The sequence below is a fragment of the Cyprinodon tularosa genome, unplaced genomic scaffold (assembly GCF_016077235.1).
Source record: "Cyprinodon tularosa strain WSP-4 unplaced genomic scaffold, ASM1607723v1 ctg697, whole genome shotgun sequence".
Classification (NCBI taxonomy): Eukaryota; Metazoa; Chordata; class Actinopteri; order Cyprinodontiformes; family Cyprinodontidae; genus Cyprinodon; species Cyprinodon tularosa.
In genome coordinates, this window is record NW_024039448.1 from 153,767 (window position 1) to 172,853 (window position 19,087).

The window sequence follows — 19,087 nt, forward strand, 5'->3', positions numbered from 1 at the left end:
GTAATAAAGGGAGTTAGATCATGTTATTGATTCCTGCTGGGACATTAAAAAAAAAATCTGCAGAGTTTTACTCAAGGTACAATATCTTTTCTTCTTTTTGTTCCATCTAACTTTTAGAAAAAAATCTGAATCTAAGTGACTCTGTTAAAAGATGTTTTTAAGTTTCTTGTTTAACCAGTCAGCTGAGCTGAAGCAACCCAGAATAATCAAATATTACCTTGTTAGAGAACTTGAGGTGAACTTCAGCTTCGTCATGGAGGCTCTTCTTCAGCTGAGTCCAGGCCTCTCCAAGAGTCCTAGATAAAGAAAACTTAAGGTCAATAAAAGTAACAAAAAAAGAAATTTAAAAAACAGTCCACTGGACTTTTTATTCCAAGTTTGAAGATATTTTGCATCCCATGCAAGACGTTTTATCAATTCAAAATTTCAGTAATAGCTTTGAGTTTGAGATTTTATAAGAGCCAAACAAAGCCTTGTTTTTGTTTTGAAAACATGAAAATTGAAACGTACGACGGGGTCCACCCCGTTTCCAATGTGGGTCTTTTGGCTACTTTTGTTAATCTGCAATGTCCCATACCTGTCTAAGTGTCTGAAATGGGGACTGTTGAAGGGAATTGTTGGCGAGGTCCTCCGCTCTCCTGTACAGTGGCTGAGGTCGCATTGATAGCAGGAAGGGATGAACTCAAATGCTATATTGTAGGTGTTTGAAAGCTGAAACCTGAGTCTGCCCCCTCTGTTTAAGGTTGGTTTTTCTTTCTTAACATAGATGACTTCCTTCATACCCTCTCAAACCACCTGTCTTCTTTGTCCAAAATGTGAATATTCTGGTCCTCAGAAAAAAGTCCTTTGTCCATAAGGTCGTTCTTCTGTGCTGGGCCTTGCATCTGTGGAGACGTTTGGTTTCTCCAATATAAAGATCAGAGCATTCCTCATTGCCAATGAAAGTCAATGAAAGTTGAAGGTAGAAAAGCTAGAAAAGCAGAACTCCTGAAATGCAGCAGTGAGATTTCAGTTTTTTGCTTAAAACTGGGTGATGTCATCAATCTGACAGATTGATCTAATGGCAGGAAGATTCTTTGGATTTTAAAGTCATTTATGAATATTTATCCTTGAATTTGTACCATGCACGGCCAAACGTTCAATCAGGATCCAGTTTGTTTAGAATCAAATCAGCTGTGGCTTAAATAAAGCAGTCATAACCACAGTAATTAGCAGATTAAAATCAAATACCGTAATATAAGTAATATAATGATACAGAAAAAAACAAGTCCACAACTGACAACTGAAACCAAAAAATGTAAACAAAAGCTCCAAGAGATTAGAAAAATCTTTCAGCAACAATGCCCTCACTAAATGCTCTTAACTGGTTGAATTCATGGAAACTTGTTCTATTTTTAACCTCTGCTATTAAGTGAAAACCCTTTTGAGGTTTGTGCAAACAGTTTGATTTTATGGGAAGAACAATCTAATCGTTGGAGCGCTTTTTGAAGTCTGGAAAAAGTCTGTTTAAATGGGCTTTTCTTTAGAAGGCTTTCTGCTAATTAGCCACCCTGTTCTGCAGCGGGAGCTTTCGCTTTGCTCTCTGGATCCGTCTTCTGCACTCACCCTTCCTCCTGTGCTGCCAGCGGGCTCAGGGACAGCTTGGAGAGGTTTTTGGCGTATTCCTCCTCAATCTTTATCCTGAAACACAGAAATGTGAAGCTGTCAGCTTAATGGCAAACCAACACCTACTTTTGAACATAACCCGGCTGGTAATGAGTTTAACAGAGGAGGCCATTTTCAGAGCGGCTGTTCTTGCCTCTTTTGCAGTTTCTAAGAAGTTCATCCTGAGGGGGATACAGCCAGAGGAGACACGTTTGTGCCCTTTACATCCACTTCCTACAGCAGCGTCACATTTACCATCCACACCTGAATAACTACTCCATGTAAAGAAGGTCACCATGCTCATTCTTTGGCTTAATGTTCAGACTGTTACAGGTTACAGGCAGCGTGCAGAAACGCAGCAGTAAAGGTCACTCGTGAAAAGAAAAGTGCTTTCATTCTTACAAAATATAAAAATAGATCAGCAGCTTTCAGTATGTATACAATTCTGGATGCATTTCCTTACAGAATTAGTAGGAAGTGAAAAAAAAAACAGTTTCCTTTACAGTGGAAAGGACTTCAGCAATTACAGCAACTTTAATAGAGTTCACACACATTAAACTTGTTTTATATATTCATCTTATTTCACTGTTTAACTGGTTTTCTGGCTCTAAACAATCACAAAATAGTTGGTAAATGTAAAGTGGAAGTACAATTATTTAAAAACATAAGTTTTATGAAGTATTAGTTGCCTTTTTATGTCTATTTTCTCTGATACTATTAGATAAAATAAATGGTTTTCAGTTATTTTCCATGGGAAACAGCTAAAGTATTGGAGAAGTTTAAAGGAGGGTTAAGTTTTAAGAAAACATCCTTAACATTTGGAAATGTCACTAATAGAAAACACTGTTTCAGCTTAAAATGTATTTACCTCATGAATAATAAATGTGTCAGCTGTTCTCATACCTTTTTTCAGTATTATTCTGTGTTTGAATATTAGCACTTAATCCAGCCTTTTCTAATATACCACACAGGAAAAATTGGTGACGAAACAGTGTATAATTCATGCTGATATTGTATTGAGTCAATATCGATATTGGACAATCCTCAAAGCTGCAACATCAGATCTGAAAATGTTGCATTCAAACACCACTAATGATCAAGGTTATGTCATGACTGCAATAAAGATCCGATCCAGTATTGATATTAAAAATCTGTCCGATATTAGCCGAAAAATCAGATATCAGAATAAAATCTGAATTTGAAAGAAAGTATATAGGAAAATTCTGTTTCCATTCAAAGTTGATGTAGCGTATTGGATAACAATAAACAGGTTGGTTGTTTTCATACTTATTGTTGCTGATTTTTGTTTCTCTGATTCATTAATATCACTTCTACAAAATTAGTAATATAGGTATGTATGATTCCTGCTGAAACTTGCATAAGAACTGCCAAAGGTTTTCAGTTCAGAAGCCCTTTACAGGTTGACCAGGTGGGGAACTATGTGTCCTTTGGGGCACCTGACCAGTTCAGGGTCAACATCCCCTGATTACTACACAGCAGAAGCCTTGAGAATGGAGCACAGCTTCATCCTCCAGAGAGACTAACCCTAACAGCTCAGATTGAAGCCATGTTTTAGAATGGCCTAGTCAAAGTCCAGACCTGACATCTAGCTGAAAATCTATGGAAAGATTATGAAAACAAATATTCAAAGAAGTATAAGATATAGATAAGGAATATGAGCCGTGTATCGTTAGATGCATCCTCCTCTGTGTATTTCCGTTACCTTATATGGACATAATGTGGTCTGTGGATCAAGGCAGGAACTGCAAATCCTTCAATTTGGGTGAGATTGATGGAGCCTAATGAGGTGTGGCTTTCGTATATACAGTAACAGCCATATAAAATGGCCATTCCCAGTCAAAAGCCAACTGAATGGCAGCCCTATTCCCTGTAACTCCCAGGAAAATCCCCTTGAACTTCCAGCAACTGCAGTGACCCCTTCCTTCTCCTGGGATTGCATATTTGTTTACTCTGACTCCACCCTTTTACTGAATTACTGTGTCTGACTAGGAGAAGGCACTTCTCTTTAGATTTTAGTTACCATAAATCATGACAGAAGGAATAGTTTAAGAAAAAAATTTAGTACAAAGGAATTGTAGGGGACCAGCCAAGGAAAGTGAAATTTTAATGGCTACTACTGTAAGGAGGGTGAAAACCCAGTTAGGAGGTCTCTTTCCTTCTGCTCATGAATGAGAAAAAAGCTTGAGGTATCATTATCAATTGTTCTGTTACTTAATTGTAATAAATTCTTTTAAACCTTAAAATGCTTTTTTCCTTTTTGCATTACATGGAGATTACTCCCTATTTGAATAAGGGAACCCTAACCTGGATCAATCAGAAGCGTCCCATCAAGTCACACAAAGCTTGTTTTTTTTTTCTGTATAGAAAAATGAAAAAAAACATTCTGTCTATATGTGCAAAGCATAAAAAAAACCCTACAGCTACTGATACAGCGAAAGGTCGTTCCTGGAAGTGTTTTCTCAGGAAATTGAATCTTAATGCAGGACAACCTTTTGAGATTCAAAATACATTAAAAATAGCTACCTCTAGATTTAAATAAAATACATAGAGGTCAGTTATATATTAAAATGTTAAGAGGCTTTTAGGGCCTGATGTAAGGGACGCATAGAAAAGTTCATATCTAGAAAAGCCGCATCCCCATGCCCTTTAGAAACAGCCCTTTCGCTGATATGGAAATATTTCTTCCTCCTGAGCCCCTCTGAGCCTGATAAGACAGATTTGTTGAATTAAATCAGCTAACAAAGAGCTTTTACCTCTCGTGAATAAACTCAGCCATCTCCTTCTGCAGCTGTTTTCCCTTCAGCTGTTTCTGCAGGAGAACCTCGAAGCCCGTCACATGGGTGGTCCCCTGGGGGTCCTTCTTGTCGGCCTGAGGAAGAGGAGCACATGTAATTTAGAAACACCTTGCCATTGATCATGGCCATGGAGCGGTCGTAGAGCGTTTGAGAGCGTGGTGAGTCAGAAATGAGGAGAATGTATGATTCATCCTGTCAAGGAGGCCACTCGTAAGTGTTCACACGTCAGTCACTGTTAGGAGGATGGGCGTTTTTCAGAGCACGAGTGTCAACCCTGTTTGGATCATGAGTGGCAGTTTTGTGGTGCGTTTTGTGACGGGAGCGTGGGACAGAAGTGTCAGACTGTTCCACAGCAGCTCTAAGCAGCAGGTCAGCGAACCAACAGGAAGCAATGGAACGGCAACATCGCTTCAGGAAAGACCTCATTTCAGTCAGAAACTGCATCCGTCCAGGTTTTTAATACAAAACGGGTTTTGAATGAAAACATAAGAGGTTAAATCAGATGCTAACTATGTTTATGTGAGGTAAATGCACATTTTCCTGTGTTCTCAACAGGCACAATCCAATTGGAAGCACTTTGATCCACATCAGACAGCACATTTACAGTAGTGGCATTGATTTTTGTTAATGATTCAAATAAAGCAAGGATGGTTGTAAAATTGGATTTTCAGGATTAAATTTGTCTTTTGAATAAGAAAAAAAGGTTTGAATCTGCAGCAAATTGATCTTGTAATTGTTTTCAAGTAGTGCTGCAGTGAGTCATGTTATGGATTAGCTGATCTGGAGAAAATGAATCTACAAGTGTTGGATTATTGGCTGTTCTCTTAAATGTCTCTTAAGATGAAACATGATGACATAACGACTTGTTACTGCTGAAAAACATGGATGGCATGTTAGTATTTCTACACAGCGAGACTCCTGTTAAAGCAATGAAATCATAACTCAATAAATCCTCCTTAGCTGCTATTATGATCACTTTTAGAATGTTTTCTATCTGTCTTAGATCACACACCTCTCTATATTGTCAAATATGACAATTTTTTAATGAAAAAAATTTGATCTTGAAAAGGAGTTTAAGATTTCTCCAGATTTAATCTGATATTTATATTGTGCACTTAAACTAAAGCACAGAATAATACGTTAGGTAAAATATTAAAATGCAGAAAGAAATGGTGACACTAATGTGCAAAAAGTCCTGTTTGATGGAAGAAGTGTATTAGTTTATTGGTTCCATTATTTGTGAGAAAATAACTACTTTCTATATAGAAATTAGGGGGAAAAAATCAAGATAGAAGTGAAAATTGGCAGTTTTCTTAGATTTTACATTTTCAAAAAATGTTTTAAATTCTTGTCAGATTTTATTCTTTTAAAATTTCAGATTTGTCATTTTCAGATTGAGTTTTATGTAATGTGTATTTTTCAAATTGTATTTGAGGGATCATATTTCCTTTGGTTCTCGAACGAGGAGCGAAAGCAAATATTTATTGGTCTGCCTGGACATTACTGAGGGCATTTTTATTTGTCAGTCTGTGCGTTCAAAAGTAAGCATTTGTACTCAGCTTGCAGTAAGGAGAATGTGATCAATGAATGCAATTAGAAAAGCTCAGAGAAATTTGAAGAAAAAAAATCTGATAAAACAGCAGAAATACCTTAAGAAAATTGAATGGTTAAGAACTTTTTCAGTTTGATTTCTGGATTGTGTTTTTTTTTTTTCTCTCTCTCTCTCGCAAATTTCTATAAAAAACTCTATGACAGTGTTCTACATCCTGACCGGCCAAGCCATTTCCCACACAAATGTTCTCCCAGATTTAACTCTAAAAGTATTCTAGACCATTCAAAAGTTAGAATTTTCAGTCAATTCTGTTGATTTTGACTTTTTTTTATTGGACATCACACTGTGATATTGAAAGAAATATATTAGAAAACCTATAAATTAGAAAAGGACATTTATTAAATGCAAATGATAATTAACAAACATATGTATTGAATTTAAGACTGTACACTGAACCAACTTAAAATTGCTCTATTTTCTCGGAGCAAAAGGAATCATTTTAAATTAGGCTCTAACTCTAATCTGATTTAAATTTATGTTTGTTCATTTAATTAAAGTAAAAACTATGTGATATTCTAAACCAAGAATTCACATTTACCACTTGAAAAGTATATATATTCTAAGAAAAAATATGTTATGCTTTTGTATGATCCAACATTTCACTTTGGTCCAACTTTATTTGTTGACCAATGAGACAGGGTCAATAGTTTAACACAGTTAGCACCAAGGGGCCCTCAAGGACCATATGGGGTGTCCTCAGAGTCCTTCAGTTATGACTGAGATGAGGGCAGGAACGTAGATCGACCGGTAAATCGAGAGCTTTGCTAAGAAGTTTTCATTGCCTAAAATAAAACAAGAAATAAAAAAAGCCATAAAAATATGTTTATAATGTAGAAAGTTTGGATAAAAGCTGATCCTTGGATCAGTATGGGTAGCCCTTCCTATGACTAAATACCCTTGAAGTGGCCGTAAGCCTTAAAAGGGTTGGTGACCCCTGGTTTAAGATACTGAAAAAGCTGAACCATTGATTATTATAAATAAAGCAATAACCAGCACAGATTTTTTCCTACTTCTTGTTTTTTAACAAGCATCAAACATGATTGCCTCTACATTTCAACATTCTCTTCAAGATTCTCAAAGAAAATCTACAGCCATTTGGTTCACTACATAAATAGAAAATACCCCATGAATGTAACAGCATTGTTGCTTATTTTGTTGCAGTGCTGGCAACACCAATTTTAAAATAGTAATCTAAAGAGGTGCCATTGCCATAAGGGACGACGTGTGAGCTCGACCTGCAAACCTCAAATCGCCATAATAAGTACCAGCAGTTAGGACCTAGGACCAGGAAGCAGTATGCTTCCTAGCGCTGATGCAGTTAGCATAGGGACTTCCTGACGTCCTTAGGTGCTACTAGAAGCAATATAATTGCCCAAAATCCTTTGCAAAAGGTACATTATTTGCCAAAGGAGAGCTTCAGCTGTTTGTTAGATTTATCTAACTTTGGTTTTCTGTAGTCCAAATTTGAACTGTGTCACTCATGTCCAATGCACAATAAGGCTGAAGGCTATCTGGACTCAAAACAGCAGCCTGGAGCGCCTTTCCTACCCTGGATAGAGTTTATACTGTTGACCCCATGGAAGGTAAAGGGACTAGAACTAGAAACAAAAGCCAGGAGCTTTCATTTTTAGGAATTCGGATCAAGAACTGGTGATTCGATACTTTTATCTTTGACTTGAAGTAATTATTTACTGGCAACTAATTGTTTCAGTTGATTTGGTTGCTTGTTTTTATATTCTATGTAAAAAATAAAGGTTTCAAACCAGAAATACAAAAATTATGTTGGAACAAGCAAGACTTGAAATTGACCATTTGAAATTGACTTTTATCTTTCTTTCACTTAAAGCTCCGATATGTTTGAATTAACAAGCTGTGCCAGAAAAACGTTTCTTCACATCATGTGTGATATTGATTTAACCGGAACACCTGATTTCTTCCTTCTAATTACTTATTTCCTTCCAGGTTTAACTGCAGAAGTTAGTCAGATTTTATCAGTTTCTCTGCGGCTGGGATGTTTACACAGGAGGTCACAGAGCTAATGTTAATTGGGTAAAATACTAAATGAGACAGAAATGAACAGAAACAGCTGCTGCAGTTTAGAAACTTTTCAGTTCACTTATTCCCAGGATTCTATATTAGGAAAGCCCTCGTTATGCCAGAGCTGACATCCCTGCGCTCCAGAAAACTCACCCAGAAATAATCGCAGTAGCTCCATTCGTTGGGCTTGAGTAGCTGCTGCTCTGGACCTTCTCCAGGCAGCGGGAAAGTCACACAGTTTACCTGCAATAAGAGGACAATAACAAATGAAGTCTGAAGGCTCAGAGACATTTGAATGAGAACACAACGCAAAATGTGAAAATGGGGCCAGTGGGCTGAACTTTATTAGGATCATGCAGATGAGCTCAAAAAGCTCAGATGTGAGTACATGAAAGCGATGACCTGACGGGCCTCAGAGGGGACAGAGAGGCACCTTTATCCCCTCTATTAAACACTTGAGCCACAGTGTTTCTGCTGATAAACATTCTCAGCCTGAATCCAGCCTCCTCACTCTGCAGCGTCTTCAATTACTCCCGTGGCTGCAATTATGTAATGTTGGCCATCTGTGAACCCTCCCTCCTGCCATGTGCGCCATGTCAGCCTCAGCCTTGGACGGCACGGGGCACGCAGGCAGGATGCTTCAACCACAAACGCACTGAAACACCCTGATTCATCGTGTTTACAGCCTGCGTTCGGCGCTGCGCTGCTGTCACGGTGCAATGGCGACAAACATCTGACTAAGCTGAGCTGCTTTCGTCTTCTTCTCTCATATTTCAGATACAGAAACAACATAAACAACAGCGTTTTCTGGCACAGCTTTCCAAGCGTTTTGAACAACAGCGCATTGTGTGCTTCAAATGTTTACAAAAATGCTGGCGAGAAGGAATGTTGGGAAAACTGATATGTGAAGAGCTGGTTCTAATTTCAAAGAACTCATAGTGAGAGCATCAAAGCAGCAAAAACAAAAATCAAAGAGATCGCTTTGCCTCTACTGTGTTTCATCTACATTTCTTCTCAGGCTTGCAGAAATCTTCCCTTTGAGTGTTGTAGATTTCAGCTAAACATTTATTGACTGATGCATACCAGTCGAAAAAGAAGTACACATGCATCCCTCTTAAGAGCCAGCGTGCTGTGAAGACTATTTTAGAATTGATGTGATTCAAAGTGGAGTTTAATCTAAAAATAGTAATTTCACAGCCGCTTAATCAGATTTAACTGCAGACTTTACTCCAAAACATGTTTATTTTTAGCCGTTCCGAGGTGAACGTTCTGCTGGGCATTGGATCACTGTCCAGCTGCGTAACACTAGTGCCACTGAGCTTTATGGAAGAGAGGAGAATATGGTTCTATTAATAAAAAAGAAATTGACCATATCCTGAGGCAGCCCCATACCATCATACCTCCACCACCACAATGGTCAAATATCAAAAAAAATGTTTTTTTTTTTTTTTTTATGAACGTTTTATTAGTTTTACACCAAGCAACAGGAGGTCCACTTTCATATCATCAACAGGATTTTGCTAATGTGAGAAGCAGTTGTTCTGGTCTTGGAACCAGGGGCGGAGCTGAAAGGGGGGCCAGTGGTGGTCATGGCCACCCCTTGCCGATTATTGTCCACCTCTCTGGCCACCCCTACCAGGTGATTGGTTGGTTCCGAGTCAACCTCCAGAAAAAGAAGTTTGAATTTTTAACTAATTCGAAATTTTAATTTGTTAGTATATATTAGAAAAAATTACTTTGTTTCTTTTAGTCATAACATATTCCATCCATCCATCCATCCATCCATCCATCCATCCATCCATCCATTCGGCTTATCGAGGTCGGGTCACTGGGGTAGCAGTTTCAGTAAGGAGGCCTAAACGTCCCTTTCCCCTAGCCTCGTGAGACCATCCTGATCTCGCGAGCTTTCAAGACTTCACTCGCTAATCAGTCTGGAAACTCTCTGTTGAAGAAAATCAATCAGTGTTGGCTTTGAGGCGGGTTGAGGTGTGACGCAACGAGAAGCGCGACCGTTCAGTCTAAAGAACATGGAGGCTTCAGCCGATGAAACTAGCGTTAGCTATTGAGCAAGTTTTATCGGAATTACAGAGTATTTCTTCACTGAAAGAAGAGCAAAACACTGCTCTGGAGGCTTTTCTCAGAGGAAAAGATGTTTTTGCTCTTCTCCCAACTGGTTTCGGCAAGAGTAGCCTGGCTGTTAGTACGTCATATGCTTCGTTGATCTGATTGGTTTATTTGGCCCGTCTATCACCAACATAGACCAATCAGCCAACCAGTATTTTCGCCCCTTCCCAAAATAACTTCAACTGAAGGTTTCCAGATGGATATGCGGAGCAAATTAATCTGGCGGAGTCAGGTTACCTTTCCCCAGCCACACAAATAAAATTTTATTAAATTATTTACTTTGCTAAATTCAGCATGTTCTAAAAACCCTTAAGCCCATCATGTTATGGAACAATGATCTTGATACAAGAAGAAACTCGAGTCTTTAAAAAAAGGCCTGCTAATTAATTAATTGTTAGTCGATGGAGAAGATCAATCGACTTTAGACGAATTCATTACTTACATCCCATGTTTTTATTCCATAAAAGTTAAAACAATCCACTGGACTTGGTTTCCAAGGTTTGAAGACGTTTGGCTTCCCCTTCACGAAGCTTTTTCAATTCAAATGTTTTTATATATTAATACTTTAAAAGAGTACAATCTTTTGAAGTATTGCAGGGTAGAGCAGTGGGTAGTGCTGTTGCTTTGCTGCAACAGGGTTTTGGGTTTGATCCCCAGACCGGGCTCTTTCTGCGTGGAGTTTGCATGTTCTCCTTGTGCTTGTGTGGGTTTTCTCTGGATAATCCGGATTCCTCACACAGTCCCACTGCATGACTAAAGGGCAGATTATGCTTCTGCAACCGCACACATCAAATGTCATTTGGGTCTGGTCGTGAACCAGTTTTGCTGGTATGCTTCTGCACTGTTGGTCTGGAATTTCTAGGGACGCACTGCAGTTTCCCGCCAAAGTGCAAGGGGGAATCTATTCCAGAACTGTCGAGAACTTCGGCAGATGGTCACGAGAACTTCGCCGGTGGGAGTGTCTATCTTCCAAAACAACAATGGCTCTTCTGCAAGATATCACGGTCACGGAGATGGATCTAGAGTTGCTAGACAACGAAGAGAAACAGGATCTCTTAATGAACCTCATTGATTAACCTTTCATCGTAATTGTCCAATGTAGTTGTTCCTGTTTATAAAAATGGCGTGCCCCGGCACCGAATCGAGAAGGACGGCCACACAGACAGCCGGAAAGGCATACCAAGGACCAATCACGGCTGCTTTTTGTCTGCGCAATTCCGCTTGAGGTCTTCGTGGATTCGCAACAGTAAAACGCGTAGTCAGGATTTTTTTGAGGTGCGCAACAATGCAGAGACAGATTTGACGGTTGCAGAGGCTATGCATCAGAAGCAAAAAAACTTGTACACCATGTTTAAATTAGGCTGTATGAACATATATATTTCTGTGGATATTTCCTGATAAGTACATAAGGAAAATCTGGCCAGTCTTCAGTGATTTATTTGTTAATGTTTTGCTGATATATCTTTACTGTTGGTTAATTGTTGATTGACCCTGAAATTGATCTGGTGCCTAAATGTTTATGGCGGATTATTAGTGCACGTTGGTCCCTCCCTGGCCACCACTATGAAAACTGTCAGGCTCTCTCCCATGGAGGCCATTTTAACCCAGCTTAGGTTTTTACTGCCTATTTTTGACGTTCAATGTTAGCTTATGACTGTAGACCTTTAGATTTGGATGAGTTGCCATTGACATCTTTGACAAATCTTGGGAAGGATCTCCACTGTTCCCTTTTTTCTTTATCTGGGTCTGATGGTTTCCCATCTGCAGTCCTAAAGCCTTTAAAGTGGTTTTGTAACCTTTCCAGAAAAACTGTTGGTGACTTTGTTTTATGTATGTTGTATGATTAAAGATTAATCGTAGTTGATTTAACAAAAAATCATTTTCACACAGGACCATATTTATTTGGATGGCAAGGTACAGATTTATTTAGCACCACACGTGAAAGTATGTTGTTTGCATGATTAATTTTGGGCCACTTTAATATGTTCCAGGTAGAAGCAAAAGTAAAAAAAGCTGTGATACAAGAAGCCAATAAGCCAAACACACACAGCAAAAAAAAAAAAAAATTGCTTATGGGGTTAAGTTTGCGATTCAGCAAAAAAAGTTACTATGTTGGAGCAATTATTTTTTTCCTGAAATATTTAAAAGGGTAAAAAAAATTATTTACCTTTAAAAAGCTATTGCCTGAAAACAAATGGGTTAACAATGGGTTGTCTGACATGGACAGAACATCACACAAATGGTATGGACAGTTTTTCAAACATGATGCTGATACAATTTAGATGAGGATGAAAGCAGAACTGCAAGTTAAACGGATTAAAGTATCAGGTCATCCTCTCTCTATATGCAGTAGCACATAATTAATGATGTATATCTATAATAAGCAGCTTATTGTAACAGGAAACTTGATATTTCTGATGGGGTGATTCTGTCAGCTGCTATTTGTCTAAATGATAATATTTCACTATATTTACCTTTGACAGAATTAGTACTGATGACTTCTGGCTTTCTTGCAGTATATCCTCTGGAAACTTTGACTTTATCTGTAATTTTATAAATTTATACATTTATTGAATTTTGTACATTTATTAATAATTATCTCATCGGCTAATTATCAATCTATCCGCTGCTTTGTTCACGCGTTTCCTGTTTGTGTGTTCTGCTGTGGCTAGATAAACATGAAAGAGTCTTTAATGTTGGATTGTGCAGAAAATGTACCTGCATTAGATAAGATCTAATTAGATCTTTCATCAGCTTTATGTGAACAGGCAAGAATCTTAATTTTTAGTCCGGCTTCAAGAAGGTTTTTGATCTAAACACTTTATGCAAACAGCTGAAGAACGCCTTAACATGCATTTGTTTTGTTTTTTCAGTTATGTGAATTTTTATATTAGGAGGAAACGTTGAGCATAAGCACATGCACAGCAGTAACCTGAGGGAGCAGGGGTGTGATTTACTCTGCATTCCGACCGTTCGCTTTGTTCATTTTCTGCCTCAGAGATCCCACTGATTGTCATGTGCACTAGATTTTCTATTACGCCGGCTCCACATCCATCACAAGCATTGTTTTCTACCTCTGACATCCCACTCAGAATGAGACCATTCATCTAAAGGGAGCCCGTCTGGCTAACTTACTTCTTTATGGTCGCTTAGCGAGGTGCTCCGGGGGTTGGGAATTAAATATTAATACAGATTACCTTTGTGACCCAGTGTGCAATAGATCGGCCTTTCCGAGGCCATTCTTGCTGGACGGTTAAAGTTGGAGTCTGCTGAATGCTGCAGCTGGGTTTCATGTTTGAACAAATCTAAGTGCAGCTAATCATAAACAGAACTGTTTGGTGGGATTGGAACATTTTGTCTTCACTCAGCACTTATGAGCATTGGGCCTCAGGTAAGAGAGAGACCACTGCTTCCTCTGTGACGTTTTACTTCTGATTCATTTATTTTCACACTCGTTATTTGCTGAATGTAGCAAAATAAAAATAAAAAAATCCTGACAAAGTCGTAAAGGAAATGGCCCATGAGAAATGTAAAAAAAAAAAAAGATTTCTTGGCAGCCAATCAAACAGCCATTTCTGAGGAGAAAATTTCAGCAGATGAGGGTGCAGGATACTCTACTACTGTTGCTAAGCGACAAATTACTTTTGTGGTAAAATATCATTGTGCCTCCTCCCCTCCCTTCCTCCACAAATGTACCTTCCAGTAACGCAGAGTTGACACGGACCAGTTTCTGGCTTCAGTGTAGGATCAGTGATGCTGTCATCCTGCTCGTCATGATGGATATATTTCCATTATCTAACAGAGACCACAAGGGTTTTCTAACCTATAGTAAACAGGCATAATATTATGCCCAGTAACAGATAAAGTGAATAGCAATTATTATTACTGATGTTGTCAGTGGTTGGAATATTTCAGGCAGCTAGTGAACATTATGTCCTCAAAGGCAGGGAAACAGGCAGAGAGAGCCTGACAAGAGCGAAGCAGAGATTTCCAGGATACGTTCTGAGGTCAGCATCTACTTCATTAACTGCAGCTGGAGTAGCTAAGGAAGTCTGAGGTTCTGACGGAGAGGTGTAAGAAAAAACACAGCCCATCACTGTGTGGTTTCATTCAGGAGCACCCATGCTGATCCCCATCTGCTGCCAAAAACAGTGAGCACAGATTACACTAGATCTAGAGTAGATACACTAGATATGGGGACATTTCTTATAAGAATGCTGCTTCTTAATGTCACTTTTGTGTATCAATGGCCTTTCTTGTATTACTGCCCTCTTACATTTGTGCCTTACTTACACAGAAGTAACTTACACTAATTCATCCCAAAGGTTTTCTATCGGGTTAAGATCAGGACTCACACCAGACTCTGCCATCCATGTCATTATGGACCTTGCTCTCTGAACTGGCTACCAGTCAAGTTGGTAGAGGATGCGGTCAGCATGGAATTGTCCAATAGCATTTAGATTTCGTTTCATTGAAACACGCCCAGCTCCCAAAAAAAACACAACCCCACACCATAATTCCCTTTCCACCAAACTTTAAGCTTGGCAAACTGCAGTCAGACAAGTACTGCTGTCCTGACAACCACCAAACCCGGACTCATCCTTTACGTTTCCAGCTGGAGAAACCAGATTCTTCACCACTCTGGAGTCCAGTGGCAGTGTGCTTTACACCACTGCATCTGACACTTTGCATTGCTCTTGGTGATGTATGGCTTGCATGCAGCTGCCTGACCAAGGAAACCTTTTCCATGAAGCTCTCTGCAGAACATTGCTAAGCTGATCTGAAGGCCACATGTATTCTCTATTCAGTTTAAATTATCAAACCAATAATATGCAGCTTTGTTTCTTCAATCATTTGTGCTGCCTCCTCCATGTGATACATATATGTCAGCTTAGTTAGCAACAATCCAAAATGAATAAATTAATGATTTTATTAACAAAATCATTGATCTTGAGTGCCTTGACTAACTGTATTTCAGTTAACTACATTTACTAAAAGTTTAACTTTTTGTCTCCTGTAAAAATCCAAGTTTGCATATATTAGACAAATTCAATACATTTATACCTAATATGGTGTGCATTTGTTTAATTACTGTTGCAGGTAAAGAAGATATTTTTTAAATGGATCTTTAAAAAATGCAAACCCTCATCAGCAAACGATCCTTAGCTGACAGTAACAGACTTGCGTTGTTACTACAGCTTGAATACTAAACATCCTCATAGTTTTGACCTCTGCTTTTTCTTCCCAAGGTATTGAAGACTCCCACCAATGGGGCTGAATGATCCCCAGCAACAAGTTGATCTGAACGGCAGCGAACGTCAGATTCAAATGGTGAAACGGCCAGATTGGTCCTACACAAACACGCTGAAGGTGAAAACAAGGTTGCAAAGCAGCTGCTTCTCTCTGATGTGTGAAGAATCCTGCATGGGTCCATTTTGCCATCCGTCATGGATGTGTGCGTCTCCATGACAACTGTGGTTGGGGTTGTGTAATGTGAGTTGCACTGTGGTGAACAAAAGAAACCTCTGGGAGGGAGGGGGTGTCAGAGATTGACTCGAATCACCTGTTTTTTTTTTTTTTTTCTGCAGGAACGTTTGATATCCATGGACTCTTGTTGTTCAAGCAGACATAAGATTTCCCCTTCCTTGTTCAAACAGCATGTCATCAGCAAACACCTGAATGTCTCCCCCCTCTTCTCTTGTGGTTGTTTTCCATTTCAACACCCGTTAATCGTTGCATTTGCCTTTGTCACCATGGAAACTGGACTTGCTGCCTCTCTCCCAGGTCTGGTGGGTTTAGATTTTTTCCCAATGTCCATCCCCAGCGATGGTTCCGGATGTCAGGGTCTTACTGCCTGGTGTGAGACCCAAACCCTTACCTCTGTCTGGTTTTCTCAGCCCTTTAGAAGCTCCCCCATAATGGGCTGAGAGATTACATAACCCCCTGCTTCTGTCCGAGCGTCTTGGGACACAGCTACAGAACACCTCTAAGAAATCATAGTTGCAGGAGGATAATCTGAATGGTTCTAACAGCAGCATGTTTTCTTCCCAACCCAAACTGATTACATCTGAAGCTCTTTCATAGGAAAAACGATGGGAGGAATATAAGGATGGGAGAAACACTGATATCAGTTTACCTGACAGACTAAAAATACCACAAGGTCCTACTGCAGCTCCTTGTGCTTTTTTCCATTTTGTTTTTTTTTAAGTGAAAAACAGCATCTTAAAGGGTCTTTAAGGGACAAATTAATTTGTATTACCTGTAAATCTACCAAACATAACACAAATTACCAATTTTACTATAGTTTTTAAAGAACCATCACAACCTCAGGTGGAATGTCAACAGTTAACACCAAAAAAAAAATAGAAAACAAAGATTGAGATTTGAGACTTTACTAAGAGAAGGATTAGGAATACTCACAGTGGTCTTGGTCTCCTTGACCTCATTGATCTGTCTCTTGGCCGGTGACACAGAGCCTGGAGGCTGCGGGGCGAGACAGGAGGGATCATCAAAACTCTCCTCAGTGTCAAAGCTGGCTTCCATCATCATCCCGCTCACCTCCTCCTGCTGCTTCTCTATTCTGGGAAAGCCTCTCTCCTCTCTATCCCTCCACACACACTGAGGCTGCCTTCCTGTCTCACAAGCTGCAGAGCGAGTGGAGAGGAGTCGTGTTGTGGGGAGGGGGGAGAGGGATGCTGAGGAGGAGGAGGGCTGCAGAGGGAATGTGACGAAGTCTAGCCTCCAGTTAAGATGCTGTCACATAAGTTTAAGGGCTGCAGGTTGTGAGGACTGAGCCCCCAACCTCACACTGATCCCCCAACACCTTGCCTTCACCATACAACCCCCCCGTAAGGAAATAAGGACCACTGAGCCCCACTGAGGATGGAGATGTAGATAAAAAACAAGTGTTAGAAAAGAGAGTAAGGGGGAGGGGAGGGAGCAGTTAGGGTGTAGGTGTTGGGGCTGGGTTGGAGCACATGGTTTGAGAGGATCTTTAGATTGCTACTCAGTGATGCTACTTCTGACTGTTTGAGCTGCACACAGTTCAAGGGTTAAATCTAATATGAAGGATCTAAAAGATGCTCGATTGTTTGCAGCAGGAAAAGAGGAACCCCACACCTTTTTCAGCACCTGCACTGATCTAACATTGCAACCCGAACACCAAGGAGCGAGTGAGAATCTCACCTTCGTCGTGCAAAACATGGCGGCCAGCCGTTCCTACCGCCATATGTCCAGGTCCAGGATCTGTTTTCCGTGTTCCCAGCGTTCCCAGCTTCGGCCTATTTTACTGTAAACTCTGTCATCTAGAGTCTAAAACTCAGCTGCCTGTTTGGCTTGAGTGTCCCAACTGTCCGTCCATCGATTCTCTTCCTTGTGATCATACGGTGTGGCCTCATCTGAGTCTGAATCAGTCACGAGGGTTGGCATGAAATCAGTTTTGGCCAAGGTTCATCTTAGCTGCGGGAGCGGCCCTGTTTGAGTGGGCAGAAACGCTACTGTGATCTGAAAATGTTTTTTTAGAGGACAAGCTGCTCTGATTATTTTCATGATGGGCCAACTATAGGTCATGCTTGTTAAGGGTTGTCAATAGTCATTATAATTTATCACTTTCACATAAGTGATGTCTGGCGGTAAAAAGCTTTTCATATTAGCAGCCCTGGAGTGAAACTGAGGATTTCCCCTTAAAAATGTTTCGTTGTGTTAAAATTATCCCTTCATTCAACCATTGCGAAGCTGCCTAACTCCTAATGCCTGGTATTCAAAATGTTCCTTGTATAAAAATAGTGCAAATTGGTTGTCATGTGCAAACCTGATCTTCAAACCAGGTGTGTAAAATTAGCAGGATATTTTTTTCTTTTTTTAGTTTTGCCTATTTGATTATGCACATCCTATGCTTATAAACAAATATGTACAAAATACTGGGTGGTGAATATGTAAATCTAAATACCTATCATCAACAAAGTGATTTCTAAAACCTGAAAGCGATTGCAGGCACAGTTTATGTTTGTATATTTAGTTTGTCGGGAAGTCTAGCGCAAACTTGTAATGACTTAAGGTCATTCTGGCAAAAAAGGAGGCCTTTTTATACTAACATTCAATAAGAGTTTGTGCACATGTTTGGACTGTTAGAAATACCAAGAACAGAATAATGTCTCTAGGAGAAAAAACTTTATGGTGAACAAATTAATTTTGCGGGTAGCAAGTGCTCTTTTAAATTAAATAAAAATAAAAACATGACTTAATCATTGCAGCATTTTTTTTGAAAAAAAATAAAACAAAAGACTAAATTGAATATTAATCTCCACTGGAGAACAACCATTATGGAGCCTGTAGATGGGACATTAGAGGACGCAAAAAAAAAGTTCACTATGCTGTGTAAAAATTGTAGTAAGAATGTTTAGGTTTTTTTTCCTCTATATGTTTTCTTTTACAGAGCAGTACAAAACACATATATCTTGTATACATTTCTTACTAGCCTACTGTGCTTTCCAATATTTTGGGTGAAGCGGGTGCTGTGAGAAGTTTGGGGAAAATAAATCCTTCCCCTTTAGTCTAATCTGACTGTGGCTCCCTCCCAGACCGTTTGTCTGATGGAGTCGGGGAGGAGCTGAAAAAGTAGTTTTTTTCATGTTTTATGATTTATTTTTGATCTTCTAATTGTCACGAATGCTGTGCCTCATACTGCCACAAAAAGGCAACAGTTCACCATTACAATGGTTTTAAATGGCAGGCCTGATCCTCCAAAAGGTTAAAAAAAACAGCAGCTAATTTAAGTCATGTTTTCTAAGGTATTAACAGGTTCAAACTAAAGTGATTGCTATAACTTTAGTTTGTAGCACTATGAAATAAAGAT

At 39.4% G+C, this 19,087-nt stretch overlaps 1 protein-coding gene across 3 annotated transcripts in view; it reads right to left on the bottom strand.

Moving 5' to 3' along the window:
• The window catches only part of gas7a (growth arrest-specific 7a), a 65,788-nt gene that overhangs the window by 13,577 nt on the left and 33,124 nt on the right, over positions 1-19,087 (bottom strand). The window contains exons 1-6 of one of the 3 annotated variants that reach the window (XM_038268191.1): positions 17,419-17,492; positions 16,654-16,716; positions 8,263-8,352; positions 4,419-4,534; positions 1,606-1,680; positions 218-296 (exon numbers count right to left, since the gene is read on the bottom strand). In XM_038268191.1, coding sequence (XP_038124119.1) covers positions 218-296; positions 1,606-1,680; positions 4,419-4,534; positions 8,263-8,352; positions 16,654-16,716; positions 17,419-17,436 — 441 coding nt within the window. In that variant the 5' untranslated portion in view covers positions 17,437-17,492. Of the gene's footprint in view, positions 1-217; positions 297-1,605; positions 1,681-4,418; positions 4,535-8,262; positions 8,353-16,653; positions 17,002-17,418; positions 17,493-19,087 lie in introns of those variants that run through there. The other 2 variants (XM_038268188.1, XM_038268190.1) reach the window with 2 other exon arrangements.